The 24,581-nt window shown below is 41.3% G+C and overlaps 1 protein-coding gene across 1 annotated transcript in view; it reads left to right on the plus strand.

The window, feature by feature from the left end:
- ank3a (ankyrin 3a) overlaps nt 1-24,280 on the plus strand; it is a gene marked incomplete at its 5' end in the record, with an annotated part of 110,832 nt that extends 86,552 nt beyond the window's left edge. Inside the window, 13 exons of the mRNA XM_081394120.1 lie at nt 349-471; nt 781-807; nt 1,386-1,464; nt 5,670-12,866; nt 13,562-13,636; nt 14,683-14,814; nt 14,954-15,097; nt 18,832-19,885; nt 21,058-21,238; nt 21,547-21,627; nt 22,122-22,205; nt 22,499-22,633; nt 22,984-24,280. Coding sequence (XP_081250246.1) covers nt 349-471; nt 781-807; nt 1,386-1,464; nt 5,670-12,866; nt 13,562-13,636; nt 14,683-14,814; nt 14,954-15,097; nt 18,832-19,885; nt 21,058-21,238; nt 21,547-21,627; nt 22,122-22,205; nt 22,499-22,633; nt 22,984-23,058 — 9,387 coding nt within the window. The 3' untranslated portion in view covers nt 23,059-24,280. The remainder of the gene's footprint in view (nt 1-348; nt 472-780; nt 808-1,385; nt 1,465-5,669; nt 12,867-13,561; nt 13,637-14,682; nt 14,815-14,953; nt 15,098-18,831; nt 19,886-21,057; nt 21,239-21,546; nt 21,628-22,121; nt 22,206-22,498; nt 22,634-22,983) is intronic.
- Between the last annotated feature and the right edge of the window lie 301 nt (nt 24,281-24,581).

The following is a 24,581-nucleotide window of genomic DNA, read 5'->3' on the forward strand; positions in this document are numbered from 1 at the left end:
TTATTGACACGTAGAGTTTTATTTATCACAATAAGCCGCGAAAAGGACTCAGTCTGTTGCTTGCGCTGAGAGACATACAGCTAAAGCTTGATGTATGCAATCCCGAATTCAATTGCGTTTTACAGCTTATTGCGCATGAATGGTCAAATTCACACACAATTATGTAAAAGGTTCCAAGATAAATTAAAGAAAATAATACAAGTATCAGCTGGTCATGTGATCTCAACTTAGCAGATCCCATGAGCTCAGCTCAATATAAACTAAAACAGCTTTTATCGGGCTACTGATATGATTGGAGTTATATGTTAAGATTTTTTGTCATTCTATGTGTGTGTATGGATTTTGTAGGTCAGAGATATGGGCCAAGAGCCATGTGGGAGAATATCTTTCCTCAGAGAACCTAAAACCGCAAAAGGCCTGCCACAGAGTGCAATCTGCAACCTTAACTTCACACTGCCAACACACAGGAAGGTAAGAACAAACATTTACATGATTCTGTTACATTTCGTTTAGTGTTATCTAGAGTCTTCAACTATTAAACATTGTCACAGAGCTATTTGTGTTGCTGCTTTAGCTGTAACTTTATTTTGCCTTTCCTTTTGTCTTGCTCTCTTTTAATCTCTCTGCATCTGCATTTTTTACCTTTTCCATTCCCTTACTGTCATCTTTAAACTCCCTTTCTCTTACTCCTCTCCCTTCAACGCCATCTTCACATACTCACCATCCTCGGCTGCTGCCTCTCCATTATGTATTGCTGCAATGCATCGTGGGAAATTGTAGGAAATGGAGTCAGATCCTGATGATGAGGTACATATTTCATAACTTGTCCACCTTTGACTTTAGTGTGGTGCTTATGTGATCATACGCTTATTTATGTGATTGGTCAAAAGCTTTTGTACCAGGTCATTGGTCAGGCAAGTGCATGCCTCCTTTTTGTGTTTATCAGTAGATTTAAAGCATTGTTACTTTGTGGCTTATTGGAAACATTTTTCACATTTCTCTTTTGCAGATTTGATTTTTTTTATTTATTTTTTATTTCAAAGTGAAGCAATTAGGCAGTTTCACTGGAAAATACCTTTCACACTGTTAGCAAATGGGCTGTGCTTGTCTAGTTGACCCTCTCTCAGGAGACCGCATTTCAAAGTGAAATGTAGCACAACATTCCTTACAGAATCTGAAGGAATTGGAATGTTTTACTGATATCCTAAATTAAATGTACCACATCAAATAATCCCTTCAAGAAAAAAAAAAATCTGGGCCAACATTGATACAGTGCTTTCAAAACAATCAAAAGGAAATTATAGTAATTAGCCACTTAAAAGATCATTGCACTACGATTTTTGTCACTTTGTTCTTACATAGGATTTTTACTTTTGTTATTGCAGAATGACAAAGATCGACGACATACCTTTGCCTCATTAGCATTGCGAAAGCGCTACAGCTATCTGGCCGATCCAGCATCCAGTGAGTCCTACATTTTCTTTGTTCTTGAAACATCAGCATGACATAATCATACATGTCACACATACATAGGCATCTGATACAGGCATATATATGAAGGCACAATAATCTCATATCTCACCATTTTTCGAAAACAGAACTGCCAGTATATCATGTTTGTGTACATTAGTCATAAACAGTTACATTTGTTTGCTTGCTTTTTTTCCATTTTTCTTTTCTTTGTAGTTTGTTGTTTTTTCCATTGTTTGACATTTTATATGATTTGCTACCACATTGTCTACACAGGTTGTGTATTGCCTGGTGTGTTTTTGAATAAACCCATCATTATGTTTTATTGTCATTTATTGTGTTATTTTCAAAACTTGCTTGTTTTATTGACAGTTCTTGTAATTGGTCATGATAAAAAGCCATGGAACTCAATATCAATATTTTACCACTTGCTTACTTATTCATTTATTTAGGATGTTTTTTGTAACTTGTTAAAACTGCCTTGTAATTGATCAGATTTATAAGGTATTAATAACTATTTAACTAATAGGCTATTTAACATACTCCTTTATTTTAAAATGCAATTATTAATGTAAATTTAAATTTAAAACAATGGCATTTATATATGGGTTTATCCTGGCTCAAAACGAGGCGGAGGTGGCAAAATCCTGATCATGTATTTTAGTAATAAGATAATTGAATTTGTATTTTTCGTAGACCATCATATAGCCTACTATGTTTCCCACAGTATTTTTATGGGTGGAGCTCTGTACCTCTAGTGGGTTCTAGTGGGTTTTTTACATTTTAAATATAAATTCATTAATCTGGTGCACTTTGAGTCACCCGAATCCGCTGTTAAAAATAAATAATCCAACCACCCAAACCTATGATATTCTTTGATTTAGATATCTGCATCTGATCATCAGATTAAAATTATTCAAATTCTTAGTGTTAGACATGATAATATGGTAAAATATCACTCTGAAGTAGGCTGATTTAAAATATTTAAAATAAATAGAATAGATTCAGTTCAAACGGCTGATTTATTTAGAATGAGGCAGTTTATGAATAGGTAACTGAATCTTTGACTCAACCGATTCGTTCAAAAATCTGAATCATTCAGCAATGTGTGTTCCTGTGAGATGCGCTATGGTTCTGCTGTGATCTTTGTTTGGAACTATTTTCACTGCTGAAACAGAACAAAAACAGTCATTGCGTCTAAAATGTAAGTGACTTCATTTTAACTATTTGTTTATTGAACTGTTATGAAATCAGCGTCTCGGTTTCAATCATGATGGTATTCAGGAAAACAGCACTCTGGTTGTGTGATGTTTCTTAACTGTATAATATGTAATAAATAACTGCGCGAGCCTCAACAGCGCAACTTTGTTACCGTCAGTAGCATGCATTAGGGAGGCCTATATATTATTATCAACTATAAGCTATCAATCGCCACTTACATTAAATGAAATAAAATCAGATTCATCCTCGTGGTTTCGTGGATTCCCTAGTTATTTTATTTTTTTGATATTGAACATTTTTTAATCAGGGCATTTGTCCGGTTGGGCAAGTACAATTCTCTTTCACTTGTCCCTTAAAAAAAAACACGTGTCCTGGTCAAGCGTTAAAGGTGGTATCAGCGATTTCAGGCCCAAACATAAATGATCACATTCATCTAATATTTCGCTAGCTGCACGCCCCATAAGCATGCTGTCAAAAAAACGCGTCTCTCTAGGTAGCCTAGGCTCTGAGATCCGCACACAAAAACAGCTGTTTTCAGTCTGTTTGGCCAAACAATCAAAACCCAAACAGATAGTGTTCCAACCAATCACCGACAGGGGCGGGTGTTGTGAGATTTTCGCGTGCTGCCGTCATAGGCAGCCGTGCACGAGCGCAAAACCTCACAACACCCGCCCCTGTCGATGATTGGTTGGAACACTATTTATTTTGGTTTTGAGTGATGTTGATACCAACTGTTTTTGTGTGCAGATCTCAGAGACTAGGCTACCTAGAGAGACGCGTTTTTTTGACAGCATGCTTATGGGGCGGGCAGCTAGCGAAATATTAGATGAATGTGATCATTTATGTTTGGGCCTGAAATCGCTGATACCACCTTTAATGTCGAGCCCTGATATGTTTTCGTTGATTGGTTTTCCCTGAAGAGAATTACATTGTTGAAAACGAAAGTAAAAGAGTGACACACGTTCATTGCGTTTTGCCGTGATGAGAGTTATGTGTCTTTATTAAACTCAACACATTATAACGATTTATCTGTCATCCACCCTCGATTAATTGGAATGTTATGTTTTTATTACTTGGCCCGCCCGACCCGCAAATTATGATCCACACAGCACTATCGGCAAACTATACAGTTTGAGAATGGACACAGGCCCGGAACCCGCAACAGAATAGACACAGGCCGGGAACCCGCAACAGAACCATCACGGTGGAAAAAGTGTATTTTGAGCACTTGCTTACTTATTCATTTATTTAGGATGTTTTTTTTGTAACTTGTTAAAACTGCCTTGTAATTGGTCATATTTATAAGGTATTAATACCTATTTAACTAATAGGCTATTTAACACACTCCTTTATTTATAAATAATAATAATAATAGAGGTGGGCATAGATTAATTTTTTTAATCTAGATTAATTTTGAAATTAATCTAGATTAATCTAGATTAAAATGGCTCATTTGAATTCTGCCGAAGGCATTCAGAATATGTGTGCTACCCAAATAATGACTATAAAAGTAGCCTAAGTCTTTGAGAACGGGTTTCTCAAGCCAGGTGGCGCATTAGACCAGGGGCTCATCTCCTGTTTCCAAAATGCATCACAAACTGCTTGAGAAAGCTGTTCTACTCATAGACTGTAAAAGGTTACTTCTGTACTGTTACCGTCCGTAGGCAACATAGGCCTATGTTATTATCAACTACTATAGGCTATCAATAAGGGATGGGCGATATGGCCTAAAATCTATATTGTGATATACATTGCAGCCTCTTGCGATAACGATATACAGTATATTATAATAAAACTATTTCAGAACAGGTTACACAGAGCCTGCTAAACAACTGCTAATTTTTTTTTAAGGGTATATGTAGTTTTGAGAACATATATTGTGCAAAACTGTAAGTATACAACAGAATTTTGCAGATAAATAAAATTTAAGTACACTAGCTGCAGAGATCTTAAGTAGGTCTAATGTTTATTATAGCTTTGAGCTCATGAAACCCCAAATTTAAAGTTATAATATTGTCTAACTGATGTCTTTTCAGTTAAAAAGAAACACAACAACGATTCTTAAAATCGGGCGTAGACATAGATTATGTGTTAACGTTACACCACTAGATATATTGGAATGAGAATAATACGCGCGCGCTGGTGATGTCATGTTTCGTTTTGAATTTGAGGTGGTAGAACGGATTAGTCGTGTGTTAACTTACCGAACCGTTACCCCACACACTCTGTCTATAGTTTGCTGCTGTTTGTCGGACGGCTTAAATCTGAACCAAGTCCAAATTATGGATGTTGCAGTTTCACTTTCAGCCGTGTTTACTTAAGATGACGACGAATATGCGCTGCAGCCGGGTTTACCTCAAGGCCGCGGGTAGATTGCGTCATCATTGCTTGTGTAGTAGAGCCATCTCCCAACCCAACTTGGGGAATAGATTAACGGCGATATTTTTTTTATCGCGCGATAAGAGTCTCGCGTTAACGCCGATAACGGCCCACCACTAAATAATAATAATAAAAAAATATATATATATTTATATATATATTATAGTATATATTTATATAGTAGCGATTGTAATTTAAAAATGACTAAGGCCTAATGCACAGATCTAGTTTGACATAAATCCTATTGACTGAATCTAAATGTACTCTTTACGAAGCACCGGTACTTATGACATTCCTAAGCATAAATTGAGAGACTATTAATTGTTTTCCACTTAAGATCTGAACATATTTTCTGAATATTTAGAGCTTGTTATCTTATTTAAGTGGCTGATATTTTAGCATCATTTTGCATCTCCACCCATTTACCACAGGCATGAATTACTTTGTTTTCCCACTTAGCTTTCCATTGTCAAAAGCCTCCACACTTTCAGTATTTTCACTACTGGTTGTTTCTGGATTTATCCCCTGACTAAATCTTGTTTCTCTTTTCTCTCTTATTTAACTATTTCTGTTTACTTTTATTAATTTGATTATGCTAGAAACAGGTGAAAGAGGCCATAACACCACTCCAAAAACCACGCCGCAGTCTTCTGGCTACGCTTACAAGCCTGTCTTTACGACGCGCACCTACCAGGCCTGGGCGACAAGCTCTCCCGTCAATGTCCCTAGCCAGACCAAGTCTGGTTTTGGCTCCCTCTCCAGCTCCTCATCCAACACCCCCTCAGCTTCCCCACTGAGGTCGGTGTGGTCTGTGAACTCTGCTTCTCCCATCAAATCCATAATTGGAGGTTCACCAGCATCTTCCATCAAATCTGCCAGCGACATTGCATCACCGATTCGATCCTACAGAACAATCTCCTCACCAATAAAGACTGTAGTTCAAGGTGCTCAGTATCCAGTCCAAGCCTCCCCCACCCTTCTGTCCTCTCCAGGGAAGAGTTCCCCTGATCCAGTTTCACTTAAAGGCCTCACAGGTCTCACAGCCAGGACCTCTCCGGTACCATCTGGTGGGACCTTGCTGGAAAGATCCTCCATTTCTATGACCCCTCCAGCCTCACCTAAGTCTTCACTAAACATTTACAGCTCAAGTTTGCCGTACAAGTCTGTTGTAACCTCAAACCCTCCAGCAACCTGCTCCCCCATTAAAACTGTCCCGGGCTTTTCCTCCATCAGAACCAACACTGATGCCTCTGCCAGAGGATTCCTGTCGTCCCTCTCCTCGCCATTGAAATCCGGCTCAGCCACTACAGCAGCTGCGCTGATCAATGGGACAGTTTCCCCAACCAAATATCGCTCCTCCTCCCCAACAACCCATCTTACCAGCACCCTGCAGGAAAGAATTCAAGCTACAACAAATGCAGCAACAACAAATGTGAATGCAGCCTTTGATGAAGTGGAAAAAACATTTAATTCCTGCTCTGCTGGCTACGGCACACTAAAGTCAGTGTCCTCCACTCCCTCATCCTCTTACCAGTCTATCCGTTCCTCTGCGTCCAACTCACTGTATGCCTCCCTCAGATCCCCTCCCAATTCTACCACATCTGTAACTTCCAGCACTATTACAGTTCCTGTCTATTCTGTTATAAATGTCTTACCAGAACACCAGTTTAAAAAGCTCCCTGAAGTCTCCAAGTCAACAGCTGCTCTCCTGTCCCCCAGAAAGGCCATGCCCCAAGAGGTTAATACCCAGACTCAGTCCTCTTTTGCCAGAACTCTGTCTCCTGTCAAGACTCCCCTGCACATGTCCCCAGGAACACTAAAATCTGCTACCTCTTCATCCCCTCTGTCTAACAGCCAGGAAATACTAAAAGATGTTGCTGACATGAAGGAGGACCTAATCAGAATGTCTGCAATTTTACAAACTGATACAAATTCAAGCTCCAAAGGTTATCATTCTCACTCTAAGGAACATAAAGTGGACGATGAGGAGCCTTTCAAGATCGTAGAGAAGGTAAAACAGGACCTGGTCAAAGTCAGTGAAATTCTTAGCAAGGATGTTTTGAGAGAGAGTAAGGCAAATATTAAAAACAGCAAAACAGAAGATGTCCCAGAGGATGACATAGATGATAATCAACAAAATGAATGGAGATGCCCCCCTCGATATGAAACATTAGCCCCTCAAGTGAAAACAAAACCAGTGTCTGACAGAGATTTTAACCTTGCTAAAGTTGTTGATTACCTAACTAATGACATTGGTACAAGCTCTCTTTCTAAAATAGCAGAGGCAAAACAAAGAACTGAGGAAGCAAGGAGAGAAGGAGAGGAGAAACAGAAACGTGTCCTGAAACCTGCAATAGCATTACAGGAGAACAAGCTCAAAATGCCTCCAACTAACATGCGCCCTTCACCTTCAGAAAAAGAACTTTCAAAGCTAGCTGATGCATTGTTTGGTCCTGAAATCGCACTGGACTCTCCCGATGACGTCTCCCATGACCAAGACAAGAGTCCGCTTTCTGACAGTGGGTTTGAGACCCGCAGTGAGAGAACCCCCTCAGCTCCCCAAAGTGCAGAGGGAATGGGGCCCAAGGGCCTATTTCAGGAGATTCCCCCTGTCATCACTGAAACACGCACTGAGGTTGTACATGTCATAAGGAGCTATGAACATCCAGACGATCCTAAGGACCCAGCATTGGAAGATGCTAGAATGACAAAGCCTCCACTGCGGTGTGCAGACACTGAGCCCCGATCACCTGGTGGGTCCATCAAAGAAAGAGTTAAAGCTTATCAAGCCAGAGTCAATGCAGAGGATGATGTGATGGGCAAAGGCATGCGGGTCAAAGAGGAAACTCACATAACAACAACTACAAGAATGGTGTACCACAAACCTCCTGCTAAAGAGGCTGTATCTGAGAGGATGGAGGAAACTATGTCTGTACGAGACATAATGAAGGCCTTCCAGTCTGGAAAGGATCCATCCAGAGAGTTAACAGGCCTGTTTGAGCACAAAAGCAGCAGTGAAGGGGCAGATTCATCTGTTAGGCCTCTAGACCCAATGCCCAAAGTCGAGCGCATCATTGAGGTTCACATCGAGAAAGGCAACAAAGCTGAACCAACTGAAGTAATTATCAGAGAAACAAAAAATCACCCTGAGAAGGAAATGTACATATTTCAGGGCAAAAGTGGTATGAAAGAAATACAAAATAGGATGGGCAATGAGCAACAAGACAACATAGAAGCTGAAGAATCTCTTCCTTGTTATCTGGACTCCAGAATACACATGCCTGTCTCAATGGAGAATGATAAGACCTTGAAATTGCTTAGTCAGCAGTCAGTGGAGTACCATGATGATGAATCATCTGAAACTAGGGGAGAATCATACAAGTTTTCAGAAAAAATGCTCCTGTCAGAAAAGTTTGACTCGTCCCATTCAGACTCAGACGAATCTGTGATTGACAGATCTCGATACTATGGTGAGGGAACACAGAGTGGCTCAATTAGAGAATTCATGCTAAAGCCTGATAGGTCAGGTAGATCATCAGATGATGACAATTATGACAAACTCACTTTGTTGCAGTATGCTTCTGATCCTGACAGTCCAAAAAGGTCTATTTGGATGAGAGTTTCTGAGGACGGGCAGAATAAAAGCAGAGAGAAGCAAAAATATGAGGACAGGGTAGACCGAACTGTCAAAGAGGCAGAGGAAAAACTTAGTGAAGTCTCACAATTCTTTCGTGATAAAACTGAAAAACTGAATGATGAGCTTCAGTCCCCTGAGAAGCATCGCAGACAAGATGCAAGGGAGACTCGTTCTGGGCCCAGCTCAACTTGTAGTAGCCCAGAGAGGTCAGTTCATAGAAATGGAGGGACTGGAGAGGACTGGAGCAGAGACAGGTTTAGGGATAAGTATGGTTCCCATGACAGAAAATGTGCCAGTCTGCCAAGCAGTCCTGAAAGACGGGTCTTGCTTCAATACAATGATGACCCAAAAAAGGGGGACTGCTCATCTGCTAGCAGTGCAAGTGAATCATCTAAATATTTCCAACCCTCATCATCTAAGGTTAGCTCAGTAAGAATGAAATTTGAATCAGAGGCCCAGAAACAAGATAAAGGTCCACAATGGGGACAGACTTCAGGATCCCCCGTAAGGAAGCTGCAGGAAAGTAAGCTACCTGTTTACCAAGTTTTTGCAGGGGGGAATCTTCCAAAGTCAACAGAGTCTTCAGAAAGTCAGAGAAGCAAAAAAGATAGTGAGGTGGGCCATAGTTATAATGTTAGAAAGGCTCAAGCATTTGCCCAAAATCAGAGTGACAGACAGAGAAATAGGTCAGATAGCTCTTCACCAAACCAACACCAAAATATTTACAGCAAGGAGCAAATTGTCAATGAAGACAGGAAAATATACAAAACTTGGGAAAACCATGGCAATGGGCAACTGAAAGGCCAAAAGACAAAGCTCACCCATACCCTAGTGCATGATAGGCAAAAAGATGACTCACAGAATGAGCAGCACTCATTAAGTGATGGAAATACCACAAAAGAAGAAACAACTAAAAAGATCATTTACACAGAGTTGGTAATTCGAGAAGACCCTGGTAATGCTGAAAAATGCAACAGTGCTCTAAAAAAAAACTCGGAATCACAAATTCCTGTTAGGGTGTCATCTAGTTTTATAGACCATCATCAAAGTAGTACTTTAAAGTTAGATTCCTCCATTAAATCTGAAAGAACAGGGTCTCACATAGCCAGAAATAGACAGCACCCTAATTCAGGTGCCAACAAATCACCTAGTGAATTGTCCTCTGTAGTGAACTCAGATTCTAGCAGGCAGATTGTTAATATTGTCTGTAATGGTGTTGATGATAACCAAGTTGAGTATATTGAAAAAGTGACCCCAGGTGTCACTGCGGACATTAAACCTCTTCCTGTGTATGTCAGCATTCAAGTAGGTAAACAGTATGAGAAAGAAACAGCTACTGGGCAGCTGAGCACATACAAAAAAGTAGTAAGCCATGAGAGCAGGACAGTGCATGAAACACGTGGAGCATTTTATTCTGTTAAACAGAAACAGCCGCCATCTCCACAGGGAAGCCCTGAAGATGACACATTAGAACAGGTGACATTCATAGACAGTTCAGGGAAGAGTCCGGTAACTCCTGAAACACCTACCTCTGAGGAGGTCAGCTACGACCTGAACTCCAGGGCTCCAGAGCCTGTCATTGGTTCCATGGCTAGCATGCCTAGCCCAATCCCAGAGGAGTCTGAGGAAGAGGAGCAGCCTAAGACATTCATTTTCAAGGAATTACCAGCAGAAAAAGCCAAACCTGCCACTCAATCATCAGAGTCTTCAAAAAGAAAACAAGACTCGTCTGGAAAAAGATCAAAAGACAAACGCATAGCTTACATCGAGTTCCCTCCACCACCACCTTTAGAGACTGACCATGGTGACCCTGAAAAGAGGGGGTCATGTCCTTCCTCAGAAGCAGGAACAGAGATGATAGAGGTAAACCTTCAAGAGGAACATGACAGGCATCTGCTTGCAGAGCCAGTAATCAGAATCCAGCCTCCTTCCCCTCTCCCACCTGGAGCTGACAACAGTGACTCTAGTGATGATGAATCTGTTTTTCACCCTGCCCCCCTCAAGAAGTACACCTTCAAAATGGCTGAGGAGTGTGAGAAACGTGTTAAGCCTAGGAAACCAGAGAGAAACGGCTCACATCACAAGGAGTCAGGTATCAATGGCATTGTGAAAGGAGAAGAGGTAGAATGTGAACAGAATGGAAATGATCAATCTATCACTGATTGCTCTTTAGCAACAACTGCTGAATTTTCCCATGATACAGATGCCACTGAGATAGATTCTCTTGATGGGTATGACCTACAAGATGAGGATGATGGACTGAGTGACCCTAAAACATCCAGCATGTCGAATGAGGGAAAAGCAGGAGATCGGTCTTTCAGCCAGAGTAAACTTGAAGTGATTGAAGAGGAGAGCATGCCTAATGAGGAAACAGGGGAAAAGGCACAAATAAAAAGGTCATCTGGGAAAAAATCAGACAATGGGAAAGAGGATAAAATCTATTCTTTGGAGGGAAGACACCCTGATAGACAAGGTTTTGCTGACAATTATTTCCAGCACCAACTAGAGGAGGGCATAAACACTACCTTTAAAACTGTGGCTACTAAAGGCTTGGATTTCGATCCATGGTCTGGCAATGTGGGAGAGGAGGGAGCTTTTGATGCTAAAAACAAAGACGAAGATCCAAAGCCCTGTACTTTGTCAGTGGACGACAAATCGCAAGCAACCACGCCGGATACCACTCCAGCAAGAACCCCAACAGATGAGAGCACCCCAACTAGTGAGCCCAACCCTTTCCCCTTCCATGAGGGCAAGATGTTTGAGATGACCCGCAGTGGTGCTATTGACATGAGCAAGAGGGACTTTGTTGAAGAGAGACTTCAGTTTTTCCAGATTGGTGAGCATACATCAGATGGGCAGTCAGGGGACAAGGGGAAAGGGGGCAGGAGTGCGGGGGTAGTCACCTCTCACTCAAAGGCAGGGGAAAGAGCTGTAGAGGGGAAGGTAGAGGAAACCACAGATATAACACCATCCAGAGGCAGCACAGTGCAGGGCAGTGCTGACTGCCTGGACGCATCTCCATCCGTTGACACCACCTCATGCACTGTCACAGCCTCCAAGGTCGACCCCAAATTACGCACCCCCATTAAGATGGGCATCGCAGCTTCCATTACTATAAAGAAAGACCCTGGCTCAGCTGAACTGACTGATGTTAAAACTGAGTCCTCAGACAGTCAGATGCCGGAATACATTAGCTTGGAGTCTCAATTAGCTGAAAGTCACTTTGATAGCACTAACTCTTCCCCAACCGGCAGAAAAGATTACCCCTCAGAAAACTACAATAACAACAATAACTTAGAGTGCTCTAATGTGCAGGCCAACTACATCCAGTGTGGTAGTGTAGTTTTCAATTTGCAGTCATCTTCTGAACCCACCTTACAGAAAGCTAGTAGAATAGAAGCTCAGTTTTGTAGGGAGTCTGTGGAGAGACTGGAGAAAGCTAGCACTCAAAGTCATCAGGCTAAAGTAGTCTCAGAGAACAGGCAGCAAAAGTCTAGACTCCCAGTCAAGGCAGCAGGTTTCAGTTTTAACACACACAGTTCAGGAAAGCAGAAGCCCAAGCAGGTTGTGAGGCCAGAGGCAAGGAAAGTGGATCCCGCATCCATAACGCCTGAGCCCAAGTCTAGAATTCCTGTCAAGGACATCAAAAGAAATGGTGCAGTTAACTCAGCTGTCACAGCTCAGGTAGTTCCAAGGTTAAGTAAGCCCACAGACTCAGAGAGATTAGTCCGACCAGTAGTTCCCTCCAGGCTGCCTTTCAAAGAGAGGTCATCTGGTGCTTCCGGTGTTTCGGTTAGCGAGGCAGGTAGAGGCAACTTTAGTGAGGTGTGTAGGCAGTCAATTGAGTTCTTAAAGAACGTTAGCGGAGAAGCAATAAAGGTGGCTGAACGACTTTCAGACGAGGAGAAACAGACACAGGGAGAGCAGTCGCAATCGGAGGAGGACAGCAGCACATCACGAAGCACCTCACTATCGGACCCCTCTCAGTCCCAGCCCTCCCTCTCCGCTGGCTCCTCCCGAAGGGTCACACCCTCGAGGACAAAGGTCACAAGGGCAGCGGGCAGTGAGAGGAGGAGGAGTAAGCGGACTGGAGGAGGGAAGGAGGGCAGTAAGAACGAAGGGGCTCGCAGGTCGCCCCCCGTCGCGGAGATCAAGCCTAGTTTGTAAAACTTTATTGAAAACTTTACTTGATCCTTAGTTGCATGAGCCTTTGTGACTGATTGGATTGCCTGTGGCGTGAACAATAGCTGTCATTCTTGTCATTCTCTCATCACTGTGCTGTGTGACTGTACCGTACTGTATCTGTCCCTGTCAGATCTCCCCTACCTTCCACAAATAATTTATCATAATAAGGGGTGGGGCACTGAACAGTGTATCTGTGCTGGGTTGGTTAAAGGAACGTTGTTGAGGAATTTATATCTGCTTCATTGTTTGTGAAGTTTGTTAGATAAAATGTACAATACTATGTTGTCTGCATGCCTCATCTCAACAAAATCTATTTTTTGTTAATATTTTGTTTTCATTTTTTATACCATTGTATAAACTCATAGTTATTGCCTGCATAGATTCTGTGGAAAATTGGTTTTACATATACAATCAGAGCACCAACTGTGTAGCTGGAACATTGTAGTTCACCATCTGTCTGTTCTTCCTTTTCTAGCCAAACATATTACTATTCTAAAAACATCCACTCCTGTACATGACATTTTTCCACTCCTGTACATAGCCTCTGTTGCATAAAAATAGTTTTGTTAATTTTTTCCTTGTTTTGGCCAGAAAAGAAGGAAGTCATCTCGATTTTTTTATTTGAAGTGAATAAGTAACATGTTTGTAATGTTCTGTATGTCATGACAGGTCCACAGAGTCCCTGTGAGAGAACAGACCTTCGCATGGCCATTGTGGCCGATCACCTGGGTCTGAGCTGGACAGGTGAGACTCACTATTGCCCCTTTCACACAGAGATTGCGGAAAATACACGGATAAAGTGACCCGGGATTTGACCCGGGTTCGTTTGATTTTGGTTCATTCACACTGCCAGTGATTTTCTGGAATCAGAGAGTGCGTTCATACACAACCCGTAAAAATCCCATAAAAACACGTAACATCGATGTGACTTGTAATGTCTCAGCAGCGTCTTACGTTTGCTTATGAGCTTATGAAACCACGCTTGTGCATTTTTTTCTCTGATTCGATCATAAACTTGCATTACGTACCGTTTATCATACTGCCGAACGATCCCAGCTTCAGCACTATGTCATCACTACGACACAGCATTATTATGGCTTTTGTTCACACAGCGCGCATTCCGGGACTGAACACGACAATGTTACTAGGTCCCCAACCCGGCATCAATGCCAGCATCAATCCCGGGTCGTGTTTGCGTTCACACAGAAGCCGTTTTGGCAATTTCCCAGCAATTTGCCGGGATCATTGCGCTGTGTGAAAGGGGCTTATGACTGACAAATTATGACTCAGTTTATATTCCACTTAACCTTGTGCTAATTATTTATTATTGTCCTTTTGAAACTTGAAATATTTAAGTAGGAATTCAAATGATAATTTGATATCTAATAATCAAAGGGAAACAATTCTCAACATTGCTCTGCTGCAGTGCCCTCTTGTGCCTGTGTGTATTATTGCAGTGCAGTCCTGGATTTATCATTTTTAATTCAGATTTTTAATTTAAATTAAATTACATTCATAATTCTTCACATCTGACAACATATTACGTCACTCTATATTCCTAAATATCTGATTCTGCTTACATTTTCAAGTGTTTACTTAAAGGTCAGAAACAGGAATTCTTCAACAAACTCAGAGCACAGCAAATGTTGGAGGGCTAAAAAAGTTGTAGCATTTTTTATTTTATTACTAATTTGTCTTTACATCTGTCTTCCTTTTACTAACTGTCTGTGCAGAGATGATGCTAGTTATATGATGCTAGTTATAATATGATGTGTTTTACTGTTCTATAGAGCTGGCTCGAGAGATGAATTTTTCTGTAGATGAGATAAACCACATTCGCACAGAGAACCCAAACTCTCTCACAGCCCAGAGCTTTATGCTCCTTAAGAAGTGGGTCAGTCGGGATGGGAAAAACGCTACAAGTGAGAATCAATTTCTATCCATCTCTCCTGGCCTGTTTTTTTCTTTCTTTCTTTCTTTTGCTTTCTTTCTTATACTGTGATGTTATTATAATATCTTTCTTAATCATATCAAATTAAGTTACGTCAATTTTTTTCTTAGCGGATGCACTGACGACGGTCCTGACTAAAGTGAACCGGATGGATATTGTGACTCTGCTGGAAGGGCCCATATTTGACTATGGTAACATTTCAGGCACCAGAAGTTTTGCAGATGATAGCGCTGTGTGCCAGGAAAAGGCGGATGGTAAAGTTTAGCCCCATCTAGCTGACCCCCCCCCCACCTGACCTCACCCCCTACCCTCCAACTCATTCCTTTATTATTGTCACCTGTGTTTTTTCCTCTACAACCTCCCTGTGCAGTTTACCAAATTGTTAATCACAGATGGACCACAAATAGTAACTATCTTGTACTTGAAGTCTACATTCAGACATTGCCTTTGGCACATTTATATAAGATCAGATCACAAGCATCTTCTTAAAGGCCCCAATCACACACACAGTGTGTTGAATCACTTACTATTCTCATATTTTAAAGACTTTCTGTATTCAGAGACTCTTCATTTCTGTTACCCCTTTCCCTTCCTCCCAACACCATATGCATGGACCTGGTTTGAACATGCATGTATATGGTCATGTAGTGTGAAGCAATCACAGCATGATGCTTTGCCTCGAGAAGTGTAGGAAGGGCCGTTCGAAACAGTATTTTCCTGTTACACATGTACACACATTTCTTACAGTTTTAATGAATGCCCTAGAAAATATTGCCAGTGGAACATAAAACTGTTCTCAGCCATGACATTAATTCTGTTATTGAAAGGACAGGAAAGAGTTAATTCTAAACCAAATGCATGTTGTTATCAGCTGTATCCTGATGAAGCTGTTTTGATATTAGTTTGTAAGAGTGTTATATACCAGCTGTTTTTTACATATTGGACCACAGCGCATGCCTCAGCTAAAAGACTCAGCTGTCCTCTACCTCTCTAGCTGTCGATCTGCTTCCTCCTCCATCTATCCTTCTCTCCTCTCCTCCCCTGCCCTGGAGCAAGGGATAAAAAGAGAGAGGGGAAAAAGAAGAGAAAGAAGGAGATCATCCTTCTCTCCGTAGTCGTCTCCTCCTGACAATCTCCTATGCCCCCCTCTGTCAGCTACAAAATGACATGTCCTCTCCTCTCCTCCAGTACAATCCCTCATTTCCCCCTCCCAGCCCCCTGTTCATTCTTGTCATTCACAGTCATTGTCATGTTTTTCTAACTTGCATGTTCTTTTTTTTTTTTTTTTTTGGTCGCCCCACACTCCCAATGCTCCATCACACAACACATACAACTGTATCCTGATGTGGCCCAAGACTCATCATCCAGTTCACTCTTCCCATGTGCTCCTCTCAAGTCTTCTCTCTCTCTCTCTTCTCTCTCTCCTTCTCTTGCTCTCAGTCTTTCATCTCCCATTTCCGCACGTAGAATTTGTCTCTCACCCTGCCATTCTCTTCTCCCCTCTTTCTCTCCCTGTGCATCCCGTTGCCTGTGTCTTGCCTCCTCCCCACCGCCCACGCCATTACCCCCTTGTGCGTGCTGTCACTTCCCCTGCGTGCCCCCAGGACCACCCCTCACCACTCCATCCCTCTGCCCCAACTCCTCTACTATTGAGCTTTTCATCTGAAGAGACATAATTATCCTCATTTTTGTTTAGCCAGATTTTGAGTCCTCCTCATATTAAGTTGCAACACACATCTTGACTATGACTATAGCCAGGTTTCCATCCAAGTTTTTTTTTTTTTTTTTTGCGAAAATTGTTTCTTCAAAATGGTTATCTATATAGCTGATGGAAATGCCAGAAGTTTAAAAGAGAATAGTAGAGCAGCAGTTTGCAAAATGAACAGCAGCTACTGTTAGTGGTGATTGGTCGGGAGTTATTCAATAAAGTAGTTTAAATTATACGTTACTATTTTACTCTAGCCTGGTGGAAACTGAGACATCGCTGCCATCGTTCAGCCTTTCATATTCGCCTCTCACGGCATGAGCATGCACGCATGTTTTGCATCATTAAAATTGATCGGTTTATGTGTGCGTCAAGTTTATAGATGTATCGAATCCAAGGAAGTGATTATCAGCTGGTTCCGATCAATGGCCGATCATTTGGAGTTAGAAAGTATAATGCGTGCTGTTGCATTGTCAGTATTTAGTGATTTAACATCAGATAGAGAATTTGTTCATCAGCTTTTTACAAGCAGGTATTGTTCGTTACCACGGCAACCGCTTGCGTCCATGTTGAACGCGTTTCTCGTGTGTAAAAAATGCCTGTACACATGAGAGTCTGTAAGATCGCAAGAAAGCTTGATGTGTGCAAGTAACTATACATTATTTAAGGCTATTTTTTATTTGTTAAGATATTGATATAGGAATTGTTGTTGTCAAGTGAGCTTAATTTATAATGCTTCCCCCGTTGCAAGCCTGTGCACAAAACTGTCCAGGTGATGCACTATTCTCGCAGTTGACTCCCTCCACCTTTGTTTCGGCAACATCACGATATTAAAATTTAAAAAAAAAAAAGAAATTTTAGAAATTTGTGAATTGATTCCATTTGGTAGTAGATAGACCACGATTAATAAATTGTAAGTCTTTTTTAATGTTATGGTTAGAAGCTGTCCTAAGCTACATGACAAATGCAAATACATTTCACTGTACCTTAAAACTCTGCATACAGGACAAATGAGCTGCCATGTGTCTAAACCCATGGGTTTTGTCACACAAAGGCAGTAACATGGATAAGCTATTTCCTAATAATATTAATAATAATAGTTTCCTAATAATAATAATGGCCTATTATTTGTGAAAATGGTAAGTAGTAAATTGACGAATATCAGTTGTCTCATTACTTCCTACATTTTACAAATATTTTTGGATGCGAAACACAATATAATTTGCAGTAGTGAAATTATATATGGAAACAGCTAAGGACAGATTTTTTTAGCAATACAGCGAAACTTATCTTTTTAGTGATTACATCATTACGCATACCATTTTATTGTAAACAGACTGGAGACTGGAAATTCAGCCAGCTTTTTTTAACGGATATTCACTTTTTTCGATAGCGCAAAAACTGGATGGAAACTTGGCTTATGAAATTAAGACTATGCTTCTTTGCAGTTATGCAGCATATGTAATGGTGTCCAACTAGCACAAGTAACACCCAATTTTTATTATCCTAGACTATAATGTTAACTCAAATGCTGTACTTTTTTTTAAGTCAAAGTTAAAGATGAACATACACAGCTCTTTCACTATGGGGAGATCACACGTACATATACACATATATACTGTTCAAAAGTCTCTTATGCTCACCAAGGCTGCATGTATTTGGTCAAAAATACAGTAAAACTGTAATGTGACATATTATTAGAATTTAAAATAACTAATTATTATTCCTGTGATGGCAAAAATGAATTTTCCTCTTCATTCCTCAAGTCTTTAGTGTCACATGATCCTTCAGAAATCACTTTTTTCAGGGGACTTTTGAATGGTAGTGTATATGCAATCACAAGCCCTCTGTTTTTGGAAATCTGAATCTGTTTCATTTTCATTGTGTATTAACTGTGTGTTTGTTGGCCTGTGCGTCTGCTGAAGCTCTGGGAAATTCTGTCTAAAACTGCATTTGCTCTTCAAGTTGGGCTTAGGTGGTTGTCTGTCTACATTTAAATAAATAGTTCACAAAAAAATGAAAATTGTCAATATTTACTCCTCCTCATGTTGTTTCAATCCATCATTGTATGAAAAAATAACATTTGTACAAAGATTCTTTAAAAAAAAAAGTGAACAGAATGCAGTTTCAAAACAACATGAGGTTGAGGAAATAATCTGGAAATAATTGTTGGTATACTTCTCCTTTAAGCATGTGTACGTGTGTGTGTGTGTGTGTGTGTTTGTGTGTGTGATCGTAATTGTGTCCTGTCATGTCCATCCATCTGTGTATCATCTCACCCAGGTTTCCACAACATCCTGGCTCAACTGCAGTCAACTACCAACCCCTATCCCACCACACCCCCTATCTGCCCCTCTAGTTCTGATGACCTCGAAGCAATCTTAGATCTGCCCTTTGATCCTCCCCCTTATTGCCCCTCCTGGGGGCTAGTGCAGGACAATGAGGACGAGTCTGTCAGGATCACCCCATCCAGACCCTGTGACCTGCCCCTGTCCAAACCTGTAAACCAGCCTCACACTCTCTCTGAAACATCTGCAGAAATACACACACACATACTCTCCCCTGATCCTCATACACACTCTCAGCTCCCTCCCAACAACCCCAAATGCACAACACAACCCGCTGATGTCACATGTGACCCTGACTCACACATTATCCCTGAGCTTTCTCCACTAGACCATGATGAACCTCCTCTAAACTCCTCGGTTTGCTCTGTACCACTTCAGTCTGTCCCAAAAACAGACCAACCCTCTCTGATCGAACAGGACCACAATATACAGGGGAACCAGGAATCTCAACAAAGGGAACAGAGAGAAGGAAATGAGAAAAAAGAGTCTTTTCACTTCCAACAGAAATCGTCCCCTACGGTGGAACAGACTGACCTAACATACAAGGGAAATGAAGAGTGTAAGAGTCCCTCATCACCATTATTACCATCACCATTAGAAGAAACAAATGTTAACATGAAGGGACAAGAGAGAGTGACTCTGAAAGAGGTCAAAGATCATGATTCATCCCCTTTGCGACCCTGGGCAGAGGTCCTGAGGGAATCTGGCTCAGGAGGAGAGGAGGAGGAGGAGGAGGAGGAGGAGGAAGCCGAGAAGAGACAGGAGCGATTGGAGGTGTCAGGAGGCCACGTCAGAGAGAGGGAGAGGGAAGTGAATGAGGAGATGACTAAGGAGAAAGTGAGAGAGGTAGTGAGAGGTGTTGAACAAATTGAGTCTGAGATGTGCTCGCTCTCCACAGGCTGGCTCACTGAGACATCGAACGTTAATGCGGAGCCGCCCACTTCAGGGCGGAGCCATGGGTCAGACTACATGGACAGACAGGACAACAGGTACTTCACTTTACACAGTTACTATTATGCTTACATAATCTTGAGAAATCAAATTTGAAACTTGATCTTTTGAGTGTGTTTGAAGTACTAGAAAATCACACCGTAACTTTTCCAAAAAGACCATCTATTGAGACTAAGGGTGTTTCCACACCTGGCTTGTTTGGAGCGTTTGTTTCAGAACCTGGTGTGTTTTTTCCCTTAGTTCGGTTTGTTTAAGCATATTTGAAGCAATTGCGCTCAGATCTCCACTAAAACAATCGCCTGAACGAGGTGGTCTCGGCCCGATTGAAAATGAACTCTGGGGTGGTTCGGTTGAGGTGAGAACGTAATCCAACCCAGCCGAGTAATGAACTAAGCGGTATTATAATTCATAACGGGAAATGTGTTGTGTAAAAAGCAGCAGTGTCTGATTCTGTGAGTGAGCACACTAGTTATAACAGTTAAAAACCAAAGAGCGCCTTTTCATCATAACATTTTGTGTAATTGCTTTTTTCTGTGCATTACAAGAATTCTGTCCCAAACAGTGGGAAGTCAAGTCAGTCCCGGGCCCATATGCAAAAAAAAATCGGTCTATTTTGGATAGTTTTTGTGTCGCGAGCTTGCAACTAACTTCTCCACCCTCTCTTACCTCTTTAAGGCCCCACTTTTATGTTTGTATTTGTCCATCCTTTAATGTTCAATTAGCTAGCCGCTAGTAACCTCTCACACAGTGTTTTCTTTTTTTTATTTGGCATGGCGATGCAGCGTCTATACAAAATTACGGCGTAGTTCTACGGCAGCCACGGGGTGCAAAAAATAATAACGCACACAAGAAATGACGGAGAAATTAGACATTTACGGAGAAACAAGAAATTACTACACATGACATGCATACAAAAATATATTTATTGTGGCCACGAATTAAAAATGAATTCCCTCGTTTTAATTAAAAGTTCCCCATGGGGGGGCCCCCTATCGGCCCGGGCCCATTTGCATGTGCATACCCTGCGTGCCCAGATGCTACGCCACTGGTCCCAACGTCTGTTATAGTCTTGTGTAGCGAACTTGTCAATCCATCTTGATGGATGACGCAGTGGAAACTCTGGTTTTGTTTTTAATTTATTCTTACCCAGTATCATTTCAAGTTATTTGTTCCTAACTTGCTACATTTTTACATTTCAACCCTCTTGTAGTCAGGAGAACTCCAGCGACTCAATGACATCATCATCCAGAGGTGATTCAGGCAAACCTCGACAAAATGGTGAGCACTCCAATGCCATGCCCCGCAGCTCAATGTCTCAGGAAACAGCCAGTGGTGTGAAGACAGGGGCGGGCAAGCAAGAAGGAGCTCTGATCGCTGAGCACAAAGTCCAGGTGAGATAATCATATAATAGCTGATTATATTATAACTGGCTACAGCCAGTTTAAAACTCTGCTGCTCCCTTTGCCTCAGTTGTGATAACTGTTATGAACTGACTCTCTTAACTTTGTTACAGTGGAATGAGATACAAATTCATGTTAAATGAAAGTGTGAAATCCTTCACATCCTAATACATGCATTTGCTCCAGAAAAAAGAATACACTGATGACAATTTAGACTAATTAAATGAGAGAACTGAAATCAAAATAGAAAATACACAAATACAGCACATATTAAGATGTATTTTATATGCATCCATTAGCAGCGCTCATCAACAGAGACTGGGCTGGATGAAGAGCGTACCATCACCACTAAAGTGTTTCGTAGACGTCTCATTCTTAAGGTATCCACCTGCTAAACTGCAGGACGGTCAGGTTAAGATTCGATTTTGGTCAGAGTCTGATTTCGGTGTAGCTGGTGGAGTGAATCTGATTCTTCCAGTTAGAAACTCAGTGTGCTCTGATCTTTGATCGCATGTTTATTTTTACATCACTTTATTCTTGCTGTGTGTTGTTTGCTTTTTCTTTGTGCTTACAGGTGCTTGGTTTGGGTTCACATCTTTTTCACATCGTTCACATCGACATTTTATCTTCTTTTTGCTTGTGTGATAAATACACGTGATATATGCACATACAAGCGTGTGTTTCTGTTAATGCTTTGTGTGATTTTGGTGGTGATGCTGGGCATGAAGGTTTGTTGGCTCATATTTAAAGTTCCAGCTTTGCTTGCAGGTTCACATGGCTCTGGGTGTGTGGATACTTGTAGGTGTGGTGTGCCGCTTTTGAAGGTGTCCTGGGTATGTGTCTGCATATTGAACAAAGTGCTGTTTTGCTTTAGGGAGAGGAGGCACGGAACATTCCTGGCGAGTCAGTTTCAGAGGAACAGTTTATTGATGAAGATGGAAACATCATCACTAGAAAAGTATCTCCAATGTTCCCTTTGTTTATTTTTTCTCATACTTTCTTATCCATTTCTATTTTAGCGGCATATTTTACTCCCTTAGGTTGCTTGTAGTTTTTTTAGCTTTACCTCTTCAGAGCTGATTTAGAGGCAGTGAGACAAAAGATTAAATACTAAAGACATACATAATAAATTTTTCTTGCAGCTCACTCCTTTATAACCTTAACCAGTCCTTTCCTGTTTTTCCTCACATTCTTTTATTTTTCCATGCCACGTATTCATGATGACCTCTGACCTTTAATACCCATCCATAGGTCATTCGAAAGGTGATTTGCCGTGTGGACACTCCCACTCCTGAAAACCAGGGCTTGGGGAGTGGCATGGAGTCACAAGGAGAGCTTGCCACCCTGGTCCCTGACATCCACACCCACCTCGCTGCACATGCTGAGGTTTGCACAGTCTGTGTGGAGTTTTTCTCTTTCCGGATACTTACATATTGATATTATAATACATTTAAAATCTCTTTTGGGAAAATGGATCAAAGTTTTTAGCCAATAAAACGCTCACTAACACGATAATGTCCCACTCCCTAATATCATGGATCATATCTATATGTAAGTTAACAATACTGTCTATTTTTTAAAAGAGATAGTCATGTGAAAAAGAAAGTACACCCATTTTTCTGTTTTTACGAATCAGGACATAATTATCATCCGGTCTAGAGCATTCAGGTGTGTGTTAACTGTCATAATTCAGGGGCGGAAGCAATATGCAAGTAAACTCTTTTATTGTTGGTCAGAAGACACAGCAAAAACACACGGGTGGGCTGGTGGCGCAGGGACTTGATGGTCAGCGTGGAGGTGAAGACAGGTGACGGTGAATCCAGTGAAGTGAACATCCAACACGACGAACACCACGAAAACACCGAACAGGACACGATCAGGAACTGGAACAGGAACTGGAAGAGCTGACGACGACAAAACACTGAGGACACCAAAACCAACGATCTGACAGGGAAAGGAGAGTGCGATGAGTTTATATAGCAGAGATGATTAATGGTAGCTGATGAGGGGAATGAGATCAGGTGGAGTGCTGATCAACTGAACGAGCAGCCACGCCCACTCACACACACCCACACACACAAAACAACAAATACACGAGACACGAAGAAACCAGTGAATTCATGAACCGAGACATTAACACAATGCCAGGGTGGAAAGACATCAGCAATGATCTTAGAGAAGCAATTGTTGCTGCCATCAATCTGGGAAGGGTTATAAAGCCATTTCCAGACAATTTGAAGTATATCATTCTACAGCGAGGAAGATTATTGACAAGTGGAGAACATTCAAGACAGTTGCCAATCTTCCAGTGGACGTCCCGGCAAATTCACCCCAAGGCCAGACCGTGCAATGTTTTCAGAAACTGCAAAAAAACCACAAGACTTTTGGAACAATGTCCTTTGTACAGATGAGACCAAAGTGATGGCCATAATACACAGCATCACGTTTGGTGAAAACCAGCATATCAGCACAAACACCTCATACCAACTGTCAAGCGTGGTGGTGGAGGGATGATGATTTGGGCTTGTTTTGCACCCACAGGACCCTGGGCACCATGCAGTCTTTGAGTCGACCATGAACTCCTCTGTATACCAAAGTATTCTAGAGTCTGAATCTAGAATCTGTCCGACAGCTAAAGCTTGGCCGAAATTAGGCCTTGCAACAGGACAATGATCCCAAGAATGCCAGCAAATCTACAACAGAATGTCTGAAAAAGAAAAGAATCAAGGTGTTGCACCGGCCCAGTCAAAGTCCAGTCCTCAACCCGATTCAATTTCTGTGGCAGGACCTTAAGAGAGCCGTGCATAAACAAATGCCCACCTCAATGAATTGAAGCAATGTTGTAAAGAAGAGTGGGCCAAATTCCTCCACAACGATGAGAGACTGAAAAAGTCATAGTCATACAGACTTCAAGTTATTGCTGCTAAAGGTGGCTCTACAAGCTATTAATTTGTAGGGTGTACTTCGTTTTTCCACACATGGCTTCTCCATTTTGTCTCTAATTTTGTTAAATAAATGACACAGTGTAATATCATTTCATGTGGTGTTGTTCATCTGAGGTTGTATTTACCTATTTTTAAGAGCTGCTAACAACCAGATGATTTTTTTTATTGTCCTGATACATGAAACCAAAAATTCAAAGAGGGTGTACTTTCTTTTTCACATGACTATTGCCCTATTTCATGAAATAGGAAATTCATTAACACAGTGAAGAAAACTGTACTCGAGAAGCATTTCATACATTTCAAAAGTGTGGGTTCAGTAAGGTTTTTTAAAATGTTTTTGATAAGTCTCTTATGCTCACCACTCAAGGTTGAATTTACTGTTAAAATAC

The sequence above is a fragment of the Scardinius erythrophthalmus genome (assembly GCF_964197995.2).
Source record: "Scardinius erythrophthalmus genome assembly, chromosome: 19".
In the NCBI taxonomy this organism is placed as follows: Eukaryota; Metazoa; Chordata; class Actinopteri; order Cypriniformes; family Leuciscidae; genus Scardinius; species Scardinius erythrophthalmus.